Source organism: Rhinolophus hipposideros (assembly GCF_964194185.1).
Source record: "Rhinolophus hipposideros genome assembly, chromosome: 5".
NCBI classification, from domain to species: domain Eukaryota; kingdom Metazoa; phylum Chordata; class Mammalia; order Chiroptera; family Rhinolophidae; genus Rhinolophus; species Rhinolophus hipposideros.
In genome coordinates, this window is record NC_138051.1 from 74,641,768 (window position 1) to 74,661,675 (window position 19,908).

At 41.6% G+C, this 19,908-nt stretch overlaps 2 protein-coding genes across 3 annotated transcripts in view; one reads left to right on the top strand and one right to left on the bottom strand.

Annotated features, from left to right (window-relative positions):
- Window positions 1–4,129, bottom strand: part of DCAF5 (DDB1 and CUL4 associated factor 5) — an 87,640-nt gene extending 83,511 nt beyond the window's left edge. The window contains exon 1 of one of the 2 annotated variants that reach the window (XM_081047495.1): window positions 3,736–4,129. In XM_081047495.1, the coding sequence (XP_080903621.1) occupies window positions 3,736–3,949 (214 nt within the window). In that variant the 5' untranslated portion in view covers window positions 3,950–4,129. The remainder of the gene's footprint in view (window positions 1–3,735) is intronic. The other variant, XM_081047496.1, reaches the window with a different exon arrangement.
- A 448-nt stretch (window positions 4,130–4,577) lies between these two features.
- EXD2 (exonuclease 3'-5' domain containing 2) overlaps window positions 4,578–19,908 on the top strand; it is a 54,930-nt gene continuing 39,599 nt past the window's right edge. The window contains exon 1 of the mRNA XM_081050172.1: window positions 4,578–4,666. The gene's annotated coding sequence lies outside the window, so the exon portion shown is untranslated. The remainder of the gene's footprint in view (window positions 4,667–19,908) is intronic.

The following is a 19,908-nucleotide window of genomic DNA, read 5'->3' on the forward strand; positions in this document are numbered from 1 at the left end:
CTCCAGGGTTCACGCTCTTAATCTCTATATACAACCTTGGATACTTACAATGATCAATAAAGTCACAGACTCATGTGAAATAGAAATAGGACTAGTTATCCCAGTTATAAATAGAAGGCAGAGTTACAATCCAAGTCAGATACACACAGAGCCTACATTCTGATTGGGCTCCCAATCAGATCCCAAGATGTTCATCTTCTTCCCAAAGGAAAAAAAAAAAGACTTTTAAGTAAACATATAAAGGACTCCAATCTAGAGAAAAGGAGAAGCATAAGAGAAGAGGAGGCAATGGAAAGACGGAAACGGTAAACCCAGTATACTATATATACGTATGTGTATTAACATTAACCTCAATGTTGTTGGGATCTCGTGTAAATAGCATTTCAACATACATTGTTCCTCATCTCTCAAAGAACAAACATGCATAAATATTCTAAGAAGAGACTGCAAGCATCAAGTATAAGCTGTTCTTTATATATAATGTTCACTCAAACCCATGTAGTTTACAACAGCCATTGAGGTAGGTGTTGGCATTCCCATTGCACAGATCAGGAAACATTCAGAAGGCTCAGCAACTTGACTAACGTCACACATTAAATGACACAGCAGTGATTTTAACCTCGTGTATGCTATACCACACTGCCTTACATGGTATCACAGTAATGCCCTTTTCGGAGCAAAGAAAAATACTTCTTAGGTTAAAATGTTTTAATGTTTTAAAATGTCAAAAAACCATCTGCCACTTGTTGCTATTACAATCTCATTTCCCCAGCAGCGCATGTTTTCTCCTTCCTAATTTTCTCTGGTTTACTCTTAATATCTGCTGGCCTAATTGTGCCCTGGAAAAGGGGCTAGCTGTTAACAATGAAAAAGCAATGCTGTATCCTTAACAAAGAGCATGTCTTTTAAGGCCACAGGCACCATGCAAGTATTATTTTTGCCCTAGGTCTAAGTTAATTCTATCAAATAGTATGTGTCAGTTACAAGAAATGTGAGCCTACCCAAACAATTAGGAAATGAAAACAGTGAACAAACTATGAACAATCATTTTAATCATTTAATCTGAAGGCTTTAACCAATCCAGACAAGATACAAGAACGACAACAAAATGCATAAAAGTAATTTCATTACCACCCTAGATTCTGGCCTCCTACCACCTTACTGTGAAGCATTAGGGACAGACAGCATTAATCTCAAAATACTATGTGCTCCTCCCCTCAGGTGTTAACTGCTAAAGAAGGACAATGATAGATAAAATGTAAACATGATACTTTAAACCATTTTAAACATGTAAAGATTATTGAAAGACTCCCCAGAACAAAATTTAATTAGCTTTAACAAGGTAAGCTATATTTATGATTCCCAGAGGGGGCTTCCTTATCGGAAGCAAACAGAAGGAACTTTCTGTTAGCATAAGTTGTACTCATAATGGAAGATGAAGAGCTAAAAAGTCTTTTAACCAAAACTCTATGATCGGGAACAAATAAGGAAAGCTAAGTCTATCTAACCTAACAGGAGAGGTGGGTGGAAAAGCCAGCTGGAAGGACTAGGGACATGGGCAGGAATAGGTAAGGAAACAAGAAAAAGTGAGCTAGAGGAAGTGTTAGGGGAAGAAGGAGGAAAAGGGGGCAACTCACACTGGAACCCAGAAACTACTGATGGAGAGGGGCAACTCAGACCTAGAAAAGTAAGGATACCAGTGCCGAGACCCAAAAGGTTTGCCAGCGCCTGCCCGGTGGAAAGGACCTCGGCTTCTACAAACTAAAATCAGGATAAAGGAAATAAACTAGCCAAGACTAGAGAAAGTGGGGTTCGTTTAAGACAGGGGAAGTGCCTGAACAAGGATAACTGGCAAAGCATGGAGGCAACTTTTTTAGTGTTTTTTTAAAAGTGTTGACTTTGAATGGGTGCGTTGCATGGCATGAGAATTATATCTTAATAAATCTAGTATTTATTAAAAATGTGGTAAACTGGGCAGTGTATGGCTGTATGTATGATTAGTTCAGTCTATAAAAGAGTGTCCCCCCCCCGCCCCCCCCCCGAATTCCCTCGCCCACTAGGGTGAGTTTACTTGTATGGGAAGAAGACAGAAGCAGGAGGAGGAACAACCAGGGGCTTTTAAAGAGACCATTCCCCATCTTGCCTTTGGAATCTTTGGGCGGTGTGGGGGAAGGAAGCTTTTGTTTGGGGCCTGCCTCGAAGTGGAATATCAGGTTTCTTCAGGGGATGATCTGGGGCCAAAATCTACCTAATCAAAGAGAAAACGATCTGGGGTGGAAAAGTCAAGTCAGTTGTGGAGAAACCCCAGAAGGTCGATCGCGACACCATCACACAGGGCTTATCTCTGCTGGCCCTAAATGGGACTGCACGCCCCGTGTCGCTTCCGAGTGTTACTTGGGAAGAAGACCGAGGCTTCGCCGCGATCCCAGAAGTTTCTGGCGAGCTGCCTACGGACGTAAATTAGAAAAGCCTTCGGGGCCCGGCGGGGCGAAGCGGAGCGCCACGTCCAGCACTGGGCTCCCCCTGCTCCCTCTCAAGGCCGGCAAAGGGACGCAGGAGGGCAGAAGGCGAGAGGGAGCAGAAGGCGGATCACCCACCTTCGCCCTCCTCCCCTTAGCCAGGTTTCGGGGAACCGCCCCCCAGCGCACCCCCATCCCCACTCGCCAGCCTCGGGCCCGCGACCCCCGAGAGGAAGGCGGCGGCGGCGAGCACCCCCTTGGGCAGCAGACGCAGCTCCCCCGGGGCAGCGGTCGCCGCCCGCCCGGCCCGAGCCTCCCGGGGAGCAATAGGCTATCGATTCAGCGGCCTGTCGCTAGGAGCCCCGGGGAGAGCGAGGCCTACACCGCCCGGCCGGAGCCCCGGCCTCGATTTCGCCACTTGCCCCACACTGGTGGGGGAGCCCGGGGGCAACCAAGCCCAGCTGGGCGAGAGGGAGGAGGCGCGGAGACCACCTCGCAAGGGCAGCCGCGGGGACGGGGGGTGCGGGAGCCAGGCTCCCGCCAACAAGTCTCCGGGGTCGCCCACCCGCCAACCCCTGCCACACAAGTTGCGCATTCAAGTTCAGGCCGGGGCCTCTTAGCCCCCAGAGCCGTCTGCACTCCTGGACCATAATGAAAACAAAACGGAAGGAGATGGAGCTGGGCCCTGAAGGGCGCGGAGGGGGGCGGCCAACAGCCACCGCCCGCCCGTCACCTCCCCTCCGCCCGCCGGACAGCCCCCGAGTCGCAGCCCCCGACGCTCCGGAGGCCAGCGCTGTCCCCGCCCGGCCGCCGACCCCGAGGCCCTGTGCCGGGACGCCGGCGACGGGGGCCCGACCCCCCCGGCCTCGGGCGCGCCTCGGCCTCCTCCCCCTCCAACCCCCAAATGCCCCCCGCACCTTTTAAAGTACGCGGAGGCAGAGTTTCCCATCAAACTTTGTCGGGCGGTAACCTCGCCCCCCTCCCGACCCACACTTTCGGGGCAGTCAGCAGGAGAGATCACTTTACACTTGGGATAAAGCGAGTTAAGGACCTGTCAACCATTTTGGGTCTCTTTTTTTTAGAAGACATCCTCTCCTTCCCCTCCCGCCCTCCCCCTGCAAGGGTTTTAATTTGACACCAAACCTTCCCACCGCAGAAGGGGGGTTGAGGAGGAAGGGGGTGGGGACGGAGGGTAGGAGGAGGGCGGCGAGGGAGAGCACAGGGGGAGGTTGGAGAGGGGCCGGGAGGCGCGGGGAGGGGAAGGGGGTTGATTTACCTGAGACCAGCCACTGGCCTCCATTGTTGGAGAATTCAATGGCATTGACACAGCCGAAGTGGCCGAGGAGGTCCTTCTTGTAGAGGTTTCTGCAGCCCCGCAGGCGTCTCCTCTGAAAGTCCTGAGTGAGCAGGGGGTCCCCATGCAAGCCCCGCTGGGACAAGAAGCCCACCACTGACCTCATGCTGCCCCCCAGGCCAGCTCTCCTCTTCATCCTGGAACCGCCGCCGCCGCCGCTCGCGCCGCCGCCCCGCCCTCGGCCTCACGCGCGGCTGCCGCGCTCCCCCCACCAGCCCTCCCCCCGCGCAGCGATCCGGATGGTGCTTTAACCAGCCATGGCAGACGGAGCGAGGTGTGCAGACACTCGGTGGCGTTCGCGGCTTCCTGATGGTCCCCTCCCTCCCCTTCCCCCGTACGCTCCTCCCTTCTTTCTCCGCCTCCTCCAGCAGCTGATCCCCAGCTGCGGCCGGGCTTCCGCGATGCGCGGCCCTTCCGCCCGCCGCGGGCGCTGGGAGAACGCGGGCGGCGGCGGCCCCTCCCCCGCCGCGGGCGGCCGGCCTGGAGACCGCGGGCGGCGGCGGCTCGGCTTTTCTGCCGCAGCTCCTCCCGGCGCGAGGTCCGGCTGCACCCCCTGCACGCTGCGCTCTGTTAAGTTGCATGCGCGTAACAATCAAAGTGGCCACGGGGCTGTGGGCGCGTCTTCCTCCCCCAGCGACCGGCCGTCCATCGCCGCTTGGAGGCCCCACGCCGGGACGAGTTCGGCTCCCCGCCCTTTTCTTCCGTGGGGAGAATGCAGCTCGAGGGGGCAAAGAAGTGAGGGAGGACGGCGGGCAGAGGCGCCGGTCCCCTTCCCTCAGTTCGCCTCATCCTGGGGCCGCCCCAGCCCTGTCCAAGGGAAGGGAACAGCAGGAGTTAGGACTGGACACTTGGGGTAAGGTTGCCTGGGGATTTTGTTGGTGCACCTCGTCAAATAAATTTTTAACACTGCCCCTCCCCCCCGCCCCATTCAGTGCTGTATCCTTCCAGCCGTTCAGTAAAAAGACTAAATTGTTCCGTCTGGTGGATAATAGAGTAGTATGTGGGGAAAAGAGGGTGGGGTGAGGAATTATTAAGAAACGAGACGAAAATCGCCAACACCGAATTGAGAAAACTCAGAGAAGCAGAAAGCACTTGTGTCCATTAGTTCCAGGTACATTTGCAAGGCACAAGCAGCATTATTCGAAAATAGAAATATATGCTCTTTAATTGGGTGCGGTGAGCTTCCCTTCAGGATCTTGAGTGGAGTGTGGGGCTCGAAGGCTGAACAGCTGCTAACCAGCAGCGGGATCCAGGCCAGAAGTAGCTGCAGGTCAATAGGCTGGGGACCTCAGCCTTGACCCCGGTCAGGTGACTGACTGGGTGCTAAGTGCTTTGGAATTCTACCAGATACACTAAAAGGCCCCCTTTTCAGTGTATTGTAGTCCTTGTCCTAGAGGCTATCTTCTGTCATTCATCGGTAATAAGTTACTAGAATAGGCAGGTGTCAGTTTTGCTCATTCTATTTCACAGGAATTACATCCTCTGTACTAGAGAGGGCATAGTCAGTGGAGTACACTGCCATAGAAGATGGGCAGAAAGCGGAAGACGTTCATCCATCAAGAAAAATCCCCTACTTCTACTTTTGTACAATGACAATGATAAGATTAATTGTACTAATAAATAAGCAAGTAAGTGTTTAATTTAAAAGTCAACATTATCACAAATATTGTTGAAGTGAACAAATTCACTAGACTCCAGAAACTATGGTTTAAATGGAATATTGGTTCCCTAAATAGGAAGACAGATAGTGCTTTTTTAAGAAGGATTTTATTTTCAGGATGCTTCATAGTGTTTATTCATTATAATCACCCCATAAAGATGAGTAGTAGTATACCAGCTTAATTAGAGATTTATAACACCCAACATCGTTTCTTCACAGCAATATCATAATATGTAATTAATCATTTAGTTTTCTGATTATATCAGAGTGTCCCCCACTCTGTTGTAAGCTGTCTGAGAATAGGGACCATGTCTGTTCTGCTCATGCATCAGAGCCAGCGCATGCTGGAACTTAGTGGCCACTGAGTACATGAATGAACTTGAGTGGGGAGGAATTTGGAGAGGAAGGTAATGACTTCAGTTGTGGATGTGTTGAGTTTGAGGGATCTGTGCTTCATTCCAGTGGAGACAATTTCAAGGCCAGTTTCCCATCTCACTGTTTTTTTGCTTGATGTACTCAATCCACACATTAAAAAATGGAGCCCTCTGGCTCCTTTCAATTAATAGGGCATCCTTTATACCTACCTTATTTGCATGGACTGGGGGAGATGGGCATAGTAATGGTGTGGTTGAAGTGACCTTTAATGTGTCAATATATAAGACACACCTTCCTCTCCCCTCTTAAGCACATATCTCTTCTCCATAACTTTCAAGGAGACTTGCTTTTCCCCAATCTCTGGCATAACTGCCCCATTTACCTCTCCCTAAAAATAGACCAGTATCTGGTCACATGCCAGCCAGCCCAATTCTAAGATTTTGCTGGAAAGTTCCTTAACTTGCTCTGACCAGCCAGGACAGAAACGTAGGACTACTCAGTCTGCTTACATCCTACAGCTAGTCTGGGCAGCTTTTTGTAAGGAGGGTGCATAAAACCTCTCTCTTTTTATTTCCATAATTAGGTTGCCAGATAAAAATATAAGATGCCCAGTTCAATATGAATTTTAGATTCATATTAAACTGGGCATTTTATGTGAAATTTATATTGAACTACACATCCTGTATTTTTATTTGTTAAATCTGGCAATCCTACCTATAATATAACCCAATTTAAGGAGATTAAGCCCCATGGTATCTATTTGTTCTTATTAAGAATTTAATATACTCCCTTAGGTCATTTATTGCAAACTAATAATATTGTACATAACTATATAACACAAGCATTTAATCAACTTCAATGACCATATATATGCGCATGGCCTTTCAGATACAGGCATTTATACTAAAAAGGCCAGTGTACTTAGCTTAAAAATAGCAAATGGAATTGGACTCCTGAGTAATCTCTTCACTGCATAGAATATATGGAGGAAGAGGGAGAAGAGTGAAAAATTCCTATTTTTCTTACCTAGGCCCAGAAACATCTGTATATTAACATTTATACTCTGGAAGGCTTGTAACACTGTTTTGAAAATTCATTTTGGACAAAACCAAGATACAGAAATTACTTAACATGGGAACCCTTACTTAATTGCTCCACCAAGGGTTGCATACTGATCAGATGTAGAGTTCCCAGAAATTCATTTATTCTTCAACTTCTATTTTGCTTGGCCCTGATATCACTGGAGAAGGAGTAAAGAATCTTTAAAAACTGACTAGATGCTAAGGAAATGCTCAAACATTAGAAATTGTTTGTTTAAAAAAACAACCCTAAGAAACTAGTAAGTCCCTTCTCAAACATTTCTCAAATTTTAGCATATTAAGAGCTACATACGAATATGAACATGCTTAGACATTTCATTTTTTACTTAAAAATAGTTTCAACTTTGAAATAAACTGCTACTCATAGATAAGAGATATTAATTCAAACAAATAATACATATTATATACATATAATTTAACTGTAACATCATTTGAATTTTAAAAGATGAGTTATGTATTGGTCATTTCAAATGGACAGCAGTCAATCTTAATTTGGGGGAAAAACATCTATTGAAAGAGATTTCTCTAACAAGATCTATAGGACATATGTCCTTTCATTTTTTATAATAATTTTATCAGATATAATTGACGTACCCTAAAATTCACCTATGGAAAGTCACAGTTCAGTGCAACTGTCACCACTATCTAATCCCAAAACACTTTCATCACCCCAAAGAGAAACCCCATTTACATTAGCAGTCATTCGCCATTCCTTCTTCCCTTTAGCCCCTGACAATCACTTATCCACTTACTGTCTCTATAGATTTGCCTGTTCTGGATATTTTCATACTGGAATCATACAATATATGGTCCTGTGCCTGGCTTCTTTCATTTAGCATACTGTGTGCAAGATTCATTCTTATTGTAGCATGTATCAGTACTTCAGACCAAATTATATTCCATTGTATGGATATACCACATTTTGTTTATTTATTCATCAGTTGATGGACATTTGGACTGTTTCCATTTTTTGGCTATTGTGAATAATGCTACTATGAACATTTGTGTGCAAGTTTTTGTTTGGACATATGTTTTCATGTCTCTTGGGTATGTATATACCTACCATGTTTCCTTGAAAATAAGATTGGGTCTTTTATTAATTTTTTCTCCAAAAGATGCATTAAGGGCTTATGTTCAGGGCATGTCATCCTGAAAAACCATGCTAGGGCTTATTTTCCAGTTGTCTTATTTTCAGGAAAACATGGTAATAGTGGAATTGCTGGATTATATGATAACTCTGTTTAACTTTGTGAGGAACTTCCAGCTGTTTTGCCAAGCAGCTGACCATTTTATATTATTACCAGCAATGTAATTTTTCCATATCCTCACCAATCCCTATTATTGTCTGTCCTTTTTCTTATAACCATACAAGTGGGTGAATGGTTTCTCATCATGGTTTTGATTTGCAATTTCCTGATGGCTTATTGATGTTGAGTATATTTCCATATCCTTATTGGCTATTTGTATATCTTCTTTGGAGAAATGTCTCTCCAGATCCATTTCATCTTAAGGTGTTTTCTAATTTTCCTTGTGAATTCTTCCATGAACAATTGGTTATTTAAGAGTGTATTGTTTAATTCCCACATATTTTTGAAGTCCCCAAATTTCCTTCTGTTGTTGATTTCTAATTCATTTTTTTTAAAGGGAGCGTTTTTCTCAGATCTTGAAGTGAATACCCAGGCTGTGAAGCAATTGAATTCAGTAATCATATGGAATTCAGAATATTATATTCAGAATTTTCAAATTACATTCCAACTTACTTTCCAGACATTTGGTTCAAGTTTGCTATGCATAATTCTTCATGATGAGTGAAGAAATCTAGTTTGAAATAATCTTTATAGAGTGGAAGTGGACAGAAATTCTCAATGGCCAGGATTATTCATTTGATACGAGGTGTGATTAAAGAATACAGTGAATGTTTAAAAAAAATTTATTACAGTAAAACACACATTGCCATTAATCCCCCTCAAAAAATTCGCTGTTGCTTCAAACATACTTTTCCTATCGTTCTTGCCACTTTCTGAAGCAGTTCTAGAAGTCTTCTTTCATGAGTGTCTTTAGTTGCGCTGTCATGGCTGCCCCAATGTCCTGAATCATTTTGACTTTGGGGAGGAGCCAGAAGTCACATGGTGCCAGATCTGATGAATAAGGTAGATGAGGACACACCGTCATGTTTTTATTTGACAGAAATTGCCATATACCAGAAGCAATGTGTGACACAGAGCATTGTCATGATGGAGGATGATTTACTGCACACTTTAAAACACATCTCTCAACCACAGGTCAACTGCACCAAACAAGTTGAAACTTGTCACACGGTTATTAAGGTTGGAAGCGACACTTCCCATATTGAAGATCCCTGCCTTTCCTTTGGATGGCACTCAGCAGCCGCATTCACTGTATTTTGTGATCACAACGGAAAGGCTCTGTGTCACACACATATTCTAGTACGGCAATTTCTGTCAAATAAAAACAGTGTGTCCTCATCCATGGTATTCACCGGATCTGGCACCGTACAACTTCTGGCTCTTCCCCAAAGTCAAAATGACCATGAAAGGTAAACGTTTTGAATCAATTCAGGACATTGAAGCAGCCACAACAGTGCAGCTACTAAAGATACTCACGAAAGAGGACTTCCAGAACTGCTTCAGAAAGTGGCAAGAACAATGGGATAAATGTGTTCAAAGCAAGAGGGAGTATTTTCAGGGGGATTAATGGCAATGTGTCTTTTACTATAATAATTTTTTTATTCAAACATTCACTGTATTGTATGATGACACCTGGTACAATAGCTTTCAAAAAGCAGTTTTCTCACTCATTACACTATTAACTTTATCTTGAAGAAACAGTTTTAAAACACTGTTTTTTAGTATCTATAAAGTAGCATACTACTGACAGCCACCTTATTATCATTATTGAAAAAGGCAGCAAAGATCAAATGCTTGTCTTTTTGTAAAAGTACAAGTTATTTATAGGTTCTGACAACTATTTTAATACTGACAGGAAACGCCTAGCAAATCTCTGAGTGAAGCCAAAAATCTCTGTCATCGATCCCCATTTCATCATAGGCCACTGTATTATAAAGATTCTGCTTCATAAATTTCTTGTTTCTACAAAAATGAACACGTTGACAACATCCCTTAAGCACAAAAAATATAATATTAGCAAGCACCATTACAATCCACGCGCAGAATTCCTATGTCTCCCTCAAGATATCAAAATGACTCCTAACTAGCTGGCGTCCAGACCAAATAAGGATTCCGATGTCCATTTGTTTAATTTGTTTAGATTTAAAAAACAGAAATCTAACATTTTCTTTTAACATTCCAATGGACCATCATGCACACCCTGGATGTGCCCATCCAGTAAATTGGGTTAGATAGTGCTTCCCAGAATGGCTCCATCATTCATCAGCCTGTGCAGTCTTGTGCAAATTACATAATCTCTGTGCTTCTGTCTCTACATTTGTAAAATGGAATAATATATGAAAGTGGAGATAATAATACCTGTAGGACTGATGTGAGGATTAAATAATTTTGTTAACATAACCGTGATACCATTCCTAAACCCTCACACATTGAGCACAGTCCGCAAACCCTTGCCTCTAGCTTCCCCATCTGCTTCACTAAGATCATGAAGTCCAGCAGTTGAGAACTCCCTCAATTTCAAGTCTCCCCACGCAAAACTCTTGTCCAAGGACAGTGCTTTCACTGTGCTCTAGAACATGTTATCTCCTCATGGATGTTGTTCCACCAATTACCCCCCCTTTCTCCTATATATTAATCCACTCCAATGCTACTGGCCTTTTCTCCTAAGTTGGCAAATATATTCAAGTGTCTCCCAACATTGAAAAAAAAATTTTTTTAACTTGGGTAATAAGTTAAAATCCATATTTACACTCTCCCCCAATTTCTGAGAGGAGAACATGAATAAAAATTTGTTTAGTATTTATAGATCTACCTCATTATCTTAAACTCCTGCATGACATAGTGTTCCATAGTCAAGAAATATTTTTTGAATGTCTACATTTTTCTATGCACTGGGGACGTAGCAGTGAACAAGCTGGATAATATTCCATGCCCTTAAGGAGCTTATCTTCCAAAGGGAGTGGGGCACAGAAAGTCAATAAGGTAAACAAGTAAAATATACAATAAATTAGATGGTGATAAGTGTATTGAGGTTTAAATAGGGTGGTCAGAGAAAGCATCACCAAAAACAGTGACATTTAAATAAAGATTAAAAGGAGGCGAAGGAGAAGCCTTCATGGATATCTAGGGGAAGGTCATTCCAAGCAGGAAATAGCAAGTGCAAATGCCCTGAGTCAGGAGAATGCTTGCCACTGAGTTACAGGTACAGTATCCATATATGGGCCATGTCAGTTACTTCTCACATGCAGTCAAGATCCTTTGTGAATATATTGAAACCAAAAGACTAAATCATAAAATTAACCAACACCAGCAATCCTTATATGAAATAACAAGGGGAGTCAAGAGAGAGATTCTTTTGATGTACACACATAAAAGCTAAAAGAAAATATGCATAGCTGTTACTGTGCTCATTTCTGTAAGTGGTCACCAGATCATAGTTGACATTTATAACTTGTCTTCCACTACCCATTTATTATTTCCTTTGCCCTCTGCTAGAATCTCTTTTTCTGGTCTGGGTACTTTGCTTGGTGGGGTGAACCAAATTTTCATTCCTATAGGTTTCCTTCAGGGTCCTGCTTTTTTCTGGTTGCTTTAATTTTCCACTAATCTTTTCTATTCGATATAGAAGTGCTCAGAGGCTTTCCAGAGAATCTCTTGGCTTCCAAAGAAACTCTTGGGTACCTGTCCCTGTTGTGTAAGAGACTCAATTCTCCCTTGGTAATTAGGCTCAATCACCTCACCCAGCTGAATATTCCTTTCTATGACATAAGGAGCCCAAAATGACTAAGTGGCATCTCAACTTCCCATTCAATAGAAAAATTGTTATGTTTCAATACAAAAATGTTATGAAACATTTTTCTGTAGAGAACTAAGACCTCCAAACCATCAGAACTTAAAGTTGCAGGGATGGGAAGTAAAAATTCTTGAAGTGCATTATTAGGTGTAAGAAAGAGAAAAGCCACTTCAATTTCCAACCCCTGATTCATGGATCGATTTATTCTGGCTGTAGAAGAAACAGCACTATATATTGAATAATATATTGAAATTTGTAAGACAATCTCAATCTTTCAAGATGCTATCTCCTCACTGACGATGGCATTAAAACCCAGCCATCAGTACGCTATTCCAGCATTCCATCAGGCCAGCTGCTTCTAAATAATGAGGTACATGGAAACATCAATGACTTCCACAGACATGAGCCCATTGCCACACTTCTTTTACAGTGAAACACGTTTTTCGATTACAAGCAATACTGTATGGAACAACATTACAGTAGATAAGTCCATAGATGATGGGGCTGGCAGAAGCACCATACGAGCAGGAAAGAGAAATCCATACCCATAATACATGTCTATTCCAGTAAGGACAAATAGCTATTACCTCTGTGATATAAGGTGTCCAGTGTAAGCAACTTGCTACCAAATGGCTGACTGCTTCCCCCACAGAATGTCATTTTGAGGGTCCAGTCTGTCTGTATTATAGGTATGTTAGGTTCACTGAGAGACTTACTTACCCAGGTCAGACTTATTGAAGGGATATTAATATCGAGTCTGTGCATAGTCTTTATCCCTGCAAGATGGCCACATTGTACTTGAGCTTATTGAGCAAACACTGTTGTGTCTGGATTCAAGAGGTAAAGGTGACATTCATACTACATGTCATCTTGTCAACCTAACTGAGAACCTCCTCTGCTGTGGATGCCATTTTGTGAGCGTTTTTATTGGAATGTCACAAAATGACGTTCCGCCCATTTGAGAGGTCCATCCACATGTCTCTTCCCCGTACCTTCTTTCTTTTTATCTTCCAATGCCACTATTCTTTCCAAGTCCTAACCATACAATGAAACTGTTAGCAACTGCCCATTAATCAGCGTTGATCTATGTTTCTGGCTATTTCTCAGTCCAGCTAAAGTGGACAACCAAATGTATTTCTTGAACATCTACCCACTGAGAGGATTTTGCTTCACCACTGTCTTTGAAGGATACTCCCGTTGGAGGCTATGATGCTACAGCAATGTTTTCTGTTTGGTGCAGAATCATCTGTAGAGCAAGCATGATATAGGTGAATTATACTGGTTCATTTTCAAATGTTAAGCCAACTTTCAATTCCTGAGATAATTTTTGTCTTCTTTCTTTTTTTCTTGATCAATCTGGCTAGAGGCTTGTGGATTTTATTGATCAATTCAAAGAAATAGCTCTTATTTTTCATTGATTATTGCTATTTTTGCCCATTTCATATTTTGTTGATTTCTGCTCCTATCTTGATTATTTCCTTTTGTTTTCCTTAGGCTTATTTGTGCTTGTTTTTCTAATTTTAGGTCTTTCTTCTTTCCTATTATAAATGTCTTTAAAGCTATAAATTTTCCTCTAAGCATTGCTCTGTGTATTCCACAAATATCAAAATGCTTTGTTTTCATTATGATTCATTAAAAAAAATTTTTCTTGACTTTTTGACTTGTGGATTATTTAAAAGTGTGTAGGTTGATTTCCAGATATTTTGAGTTTTCTTAGAATCTTATTGTTATTTATAATTTAATTCCATTGTCAGAGATGTTTAAAACTTTGTCAATATTTGTTTTATGGCTTAACATGTATGGTCTATCCTGGTGTTCATATCATTTGCACTCGAAAAGCATGCAGTTGTTGGGCAGAGAGTTATGAATATCAATTAGGACAAAGTATATTATTGTTCAGTTCTTATGTGTTTTTGATGATTTGCTACCTGATTGGACTGTTGATTGCCTAGAGAAGGATGTTAAAATCTCCAACTATGATAGTGGAATTGTCCATTTCCCTTTCAGTTCTGTAATTTTTGCCTGATATATTTATTGGGAAGCTTTATTTATTAGGTATATGCACATTTATGATTGTTATGTCTTCTGATATATTTACTCTTTTATTATTATAAAATGCCCCTTTTTATCTCCTGTGGTACAGTTTATCTTGAAATCTGCTTTATCTGATATTAATACAGGCACTCTACTTTCTTAGGCTTACTGTTGGCATATCTTTCTCTATTTACTTTCAAACTATCTGTGTCTTTGTATTTTATTTATTTAAAGCGTGTATTTGATAGGTAGTAAGCGCTGCTATCTTACAATGCACAGGACATCTCACAACAAAGAATTACCCACCGCCCAACATGGTGAGAAACCCTGATCTACAGGTTACAATGAGTGGTTGGAGTGAAACTTGAGGAAAATAGACATCCTTCAGGTCATTTTATTTTTACAGGGTTTTTAAGCAAGGGATCGAGGGCTGTTTCCACTGATATTGAAGATTTGGAGAGATTTGGGCATTCTAGAATCTTAACTTTGTTTCAGTGAACCCACATGTCCCCATTCCAAGTTTCAGTGTCACACCCTTCCCAATCAATGCCCTATGTCACCAAAGAGTTTGGCAAGGTGATGAAATCAACTTATGTTGTAATTCTGAAACAAGCACTATTAAATTTTGTGTTTGATTTTCAGCAAGATTAGTTTGCAGATACAAAAAAAAGGGGGATTCTCATAGAAGCTTTTGTTCTCTGTGCCTTTAACTGAATGTTTAATGACTGAAACTTTCCATTTCTTTATGTAAGTTTTTCAGTGAATTCAAATGCAGCCATTCCCAACCTGCAATTATGATAGTCAGCAGTACTGTCAAATATGGCTCCAAAGCACTCGGTTTAGTGAGCACTTCAACACAAATGACTAAAGGTGATAAGCTGACAATTTATGATGCCCCTACCTCCCATTTCCCATTGACAAGTTGCTCAACATTGAATTTGAGTTTAAGGATATGACCGAATCAACCCAAAACCCTATATCTGAGAGTCTGTTTCCTAGAGACTCTCTTAGGACCATTTCTATAGTAATCAGGATTCAATAAAGAAACAGAAAGGTTCCAGCAGTTGTCTTAACTGAGAAAATTAATATAAAGAGTCAGTGGAGCTATGACAGGTACTGGAGAATTGAAAAGGGAAAGTGGAACAAAGAAGTATAAACTGAAAGTGGATGGGGAAGTGAAGGGTCAAGGTTGGGATTATTGGGACCAAATGCTTGGAGGGGTCCTAGAGAGCTGGAACCCTGACCTAGAGGAGGAATGCTGCTGACTTACTCGGGCGCCTCAGTAGCTCAGAGGGGGCCCTGCAGTGTTAGGACTCAGACCTGTCAGGAGGGTTGCTGGCTGGCTGGGATTGGTATCTCTGAGGAATGTGATGAGGCTCATTCTGGGAATATGTAAAGAAGTCCAAAGCTGGAACCAACTGCTGCTGCTGGCATGAAGAACTGTTGCCTGGGTGACACTGATAGAAACAGGAAGCAAACAGGAAAGAGCAAGTCCCTCTCCCTCCTTTCTGCCTCTGATCTCTCACTATTTGCAGATCCTAACAAAGAACCAGCCTTGTAAAGGAAACCTGGGAATTGCAGAAAACCAGCCCTCAGCACTACAAAACAGAGAATATAGATGGCTGGGTTTGAAACTGAGGAACAATGTCTTTATAACCAGCTGAGTTAGTCATTGTTCAGAGTACATCCAAAAGGATGAGGGAGAGGCAGGAGTCTGGGGCATTTCAAAGGTTTCTAGAATTGGTAACTAAATTAATAGTGGAGAAAGAAGTAGAATATATATGGAATGGGGAGTAGAGAGGAGCGAGTTTATAGCATGTGAAAAGATCTGTTGGGGTTGATAAATTTAATTTGAGAAGCCTGGAGTCTAATATACTACAATTCAAAGCTCAGTCTCTGGACTAGCCAGTCTGCAATTTTAAAAAATTGTGGCAAATATACATAACATAAAATTTATCATTTTAATCATTTTCTCAATTGTGGTAAAATATATATGTATAACTTAAAATGTACCATTTTAACCATTTTTAAGTGTACAGTCTGTAGCATTAAGTACATTCAGATTGTTTTGCAACTATCATCACTATCTATCTCTAGAACTTTCTATCCCCCCAAACTGAAACTGCACCATTGAATGATAGTTCCCCATCCCTCCCTTCCACCAGCCCCAGGCCCCATGAGTCTAGTACAGTCTTTATGAATTGGACTTCTCTAGCTAACTCATATAAGTGGAATCATACATTATTTGTCCTTTTGTGTCTGGCTGATTTCACTTGGTATAAATCTTCAAGGTTCATCCATGTTGTGCATATATTATCATTTCATTCCTTTTTAAGGATGAATAATATTCCATTTTAGGTACAAGCCACATTTTGCGCAAACTGTTTTTGTCAGCCCTCAACAAAATAAAAGCTTGTGCCAGAACATAAAGAATCTGTGTCAGCTAGCACCAAGTTTTCGTTCCTTTGACATTTTTATAGGAAGATTTTTTCAACAAAGGAAGCAGAATGCCGATTTACATTCTAGAGCAAGATCCTTTTCTCCTCTCAGCCCAGAACTTCAAGTAGCATTGGTATAGTTGGTATTTAGAGACACTGCTTTGGACTAGATATTTGGGAACCAAAATCCTGTAAAAGAAAAAAATCCAAACTAGGAATGGGATGCAATCTTTCTGCATGATGTAATTTACAGCTCTGAAGAAATTAGAATTTCTGATAAAAAGCCTATACAAAATTCTAAAAAACTAATGGGGTTAAAACTTCTAGAAACCAGTTATTCCCCCACTCCCCTTTTAGTTAAGAGTGTAGTGACTTTTACTAAATATTCTTTCCTTTTTTGTATCTAATCTAAAATGATTGTCTAACCAATCTCTTTTCCTCCCAAATATCCCCACCAAAAGTAATTTTCGAACTGGATTTCTTAAAGAATGATAGTTTTAAAAACAAGGAAAATCATGACTCAGATGCAGATATGAAATGAATACATGTGAAAGATTTAATTCAACTCATTAATTAATGAGGGAAGTGGGAAAGACATTCCAATCAGTTCAAAGGAAAATCCGAAGACTAGACAAATATCTAAGTCTATCAGAAATGTTAAAATCAATATTCTTAACAGATGTAAAGCTAGCTTATGGGGAAGGGGTGAGGAGGGATGCCAATAGGAACTTTACCTGATATAATTTATTTATTTGCATGTTGAAAGACAATCATTAAAATATTTGCATTAGTATCATTTTTCTACAAACTAGCTTATATTTCTTCAGTGTTATAAAACAGTTCAAAGACAATAAAAGGTTCTGACAATGATAGACTCTGAAAAGAGGGAAGGGTATGTTTCCATTTCCCAATCACACTTTCTCCTATGTTCTACAATAGCCCTTCTTCCTTGTTGCAAGATAGTAACAAAATGTTGATATATGCTCATAACGGAATTATCTGAAAATTTTTCTTTAACATTTAGCTTCTAACATTGGTTGCTGATGTGAGAGAGTAAGGCAGGAGTCTCAAAAGTAAATAATTTTCACTGAATCCTCATGTTTTTAGTCTGGTATCCCTATCCTTAACTGACAAGGTACACTCTACTCTATCCTTTCCAGGGAATCAGTCTTAAGCCGTCTGCAAGGGAGGAGGAACTGGGGAGGAAATCTGGTGGTCTAACTGCTTCTGAAATAGATTTTTAATCAATTACTCTGCATTTAGTCCCAAATTTACTCCTGCTTCTTGTAGTACCTGGTTCTGCCCATTCTTGAGCCTTTTGGTGGTGTTCTGGGACCTTTCAGGCTTGAGAGGACTGTCCGTTGATAGATGATGAGTCTGCTAAGTCAGTTCCCACTATCTTGCTTTGCAGTTTCCAAAGTGTGAGTGATTTTTATCTCCTCTACTGTTTTCTGAGAGACAGAAAATGGCCAGATCGTATGTGACAGTAGAACTCTGACTCATGACCTCTGCAGCAACCAGCTTGGGAAGCCAAACCACAACCTCTAAGACAATCAGTCCAGAACAGTCTGACCTTGTCAATAAATCAGTTTCCTTATATTTTGCTCCCACTTTTAACACAGGACCAATCAGAGAAAGCCAATCAAATCACATAAGAAGCCTGGCTTCTAGTTAGCCCATCTCTGGTTTCCCCACTGCAATGACCTCCAATCACAGCATACCTAAGATTTTACCCCCTGCACCCCCACCCCCGCCACCCACCCCGCTATAAAGCTTTTCCACTGTTCTGAGTCCTTTGAATCTTTGCCAAACACGAGTGATGGTGGGTGACTCCCTACTATAGCAAGCTCTGAATAAATAGCTTGTTTCTTCTCATTTGGGTGGTCTTTTTTCTATATCTTTTCTACATTGAACTTTTGTGGTTTTCCCATTTTTTTAGAGGAATTTCAGGAGGAAGTGGAGTTGCATGTAGTTCAGTTCATCATCTTTAACTGGTAGTCTCTTCCTGTGCTCTTTTCTCTGTGACTTAGACATCAACAATCCACCCTTTCCCCTCTAGCTCTAGAAAGCCTAGATATAACCTTTTGTCTTTTCCTCTAGCAAACCTGGATGCAAAATTTAACACCTATTCGTATTCTTCCAAAGAATCTATTAGAACAAAAGTACTAGAGAATGATGTAGAATTTGCTGAACTTTACCTAATAGATGAGGTTCCGTGACACACATAACCCACAGCAGAGAACTTCAACTCAACTCCCCAAACGCTTTGAACATGTCTTTCTCCGCCAAAGTGTCTCCTCTGAGCCGACTTTCTCTTTCTCCCAGGAAGTTTGGAGCTTTGCTGACTCCTCTACCTCTGATTGATTCCCCTAAATCTTTTAAATCCTCACCCCTTTACCCTACAAAGCAATTCAGCTGAGCCCCCAATCACACCACTCACTGCAGAACAAAAGGAATGCTGATTCACCAGCCTTCCAACCCCTATTGTTAGGTAAACTTGTCCCACTGGGGATGTATGAGTCTCACCCTCATTCTAAGGAGCCTAAATGAATTTCTTCTAAATGCATACAGACATCTGTTCCTAAGATGTAGTCTCATTCCAGCTCCTGAAGAGAAAAAAGAAAGTTCCCTATATCTCTAAACCACCAAAAAAAAAAAAAAAATACCTTTTCTCACTTGTTAACAGTCTTTTTTGTGTTTCCAACTAGTGCAAACTTCTTGAGTGCATAGCTGTGTTTTTATAATCTGTAGAGTACCTAATATTTAGAAAGTTTATAGAAGAGATCAGTGGGCAGAAAAGATGGATAGCATTTCAATGGAAAGAAACAGGTTTTTCAGAAAGAGCCTATTTAGTGGTTCCTCTAAATTTTAACCTTTTTTTCCACACACTAAACAAATCCAATAAGGGGTGCCATATTAAAAATATTGTCTATCTTCAATGTTGGATACTCTGCTCAACAGGTCTTAGTTGACCTACGTGGCATGCATTTATTAGTAATATCTTTCATTTCCTGTATCAGTTAGGGACTGGGTTCCACTGCTAGTAACAGACTTCACTGAAGTGGCCAAAAAATTAGTTTATGTTCTTATGTAAAAGAAGTCCAGAGATAGGCAGTTCAGGGTTAGCATGGAAACTACAGAAGGCATAGAGGATGCAGGCTCCTTACCGCTCCACTCCACCTTCCTAAGCACCAGGCTTCCATCTTCAAGGTGCCACTGCAGTGCCGGAGAGCTGTTTGAACTCCAGCCATCAAGCCCTAGTCTTAGAAAGAAATAAGTGGAAGGGCAACGACAAAAAGGCAAAAAAAAGGCCTGTGGCAGTTGTCTGCACCCTTTTTTGGAACTTTACCAAAAGTGTAATGCAAAAAACTTTGTTTATACAAGTTTTGTTTACACCTCATTGGCCAGTTGCATGGTCATATATATTTCCAATGGAGAAGAAAAAAAGTATTTTTAAGTGCAATTTTTAATTGCCCCCTGCGCAGAAGGAGAGAATGGCTACTAGCATCTCCTGCCACCTCTTGAATTTTCTGTACATGATGTCCCA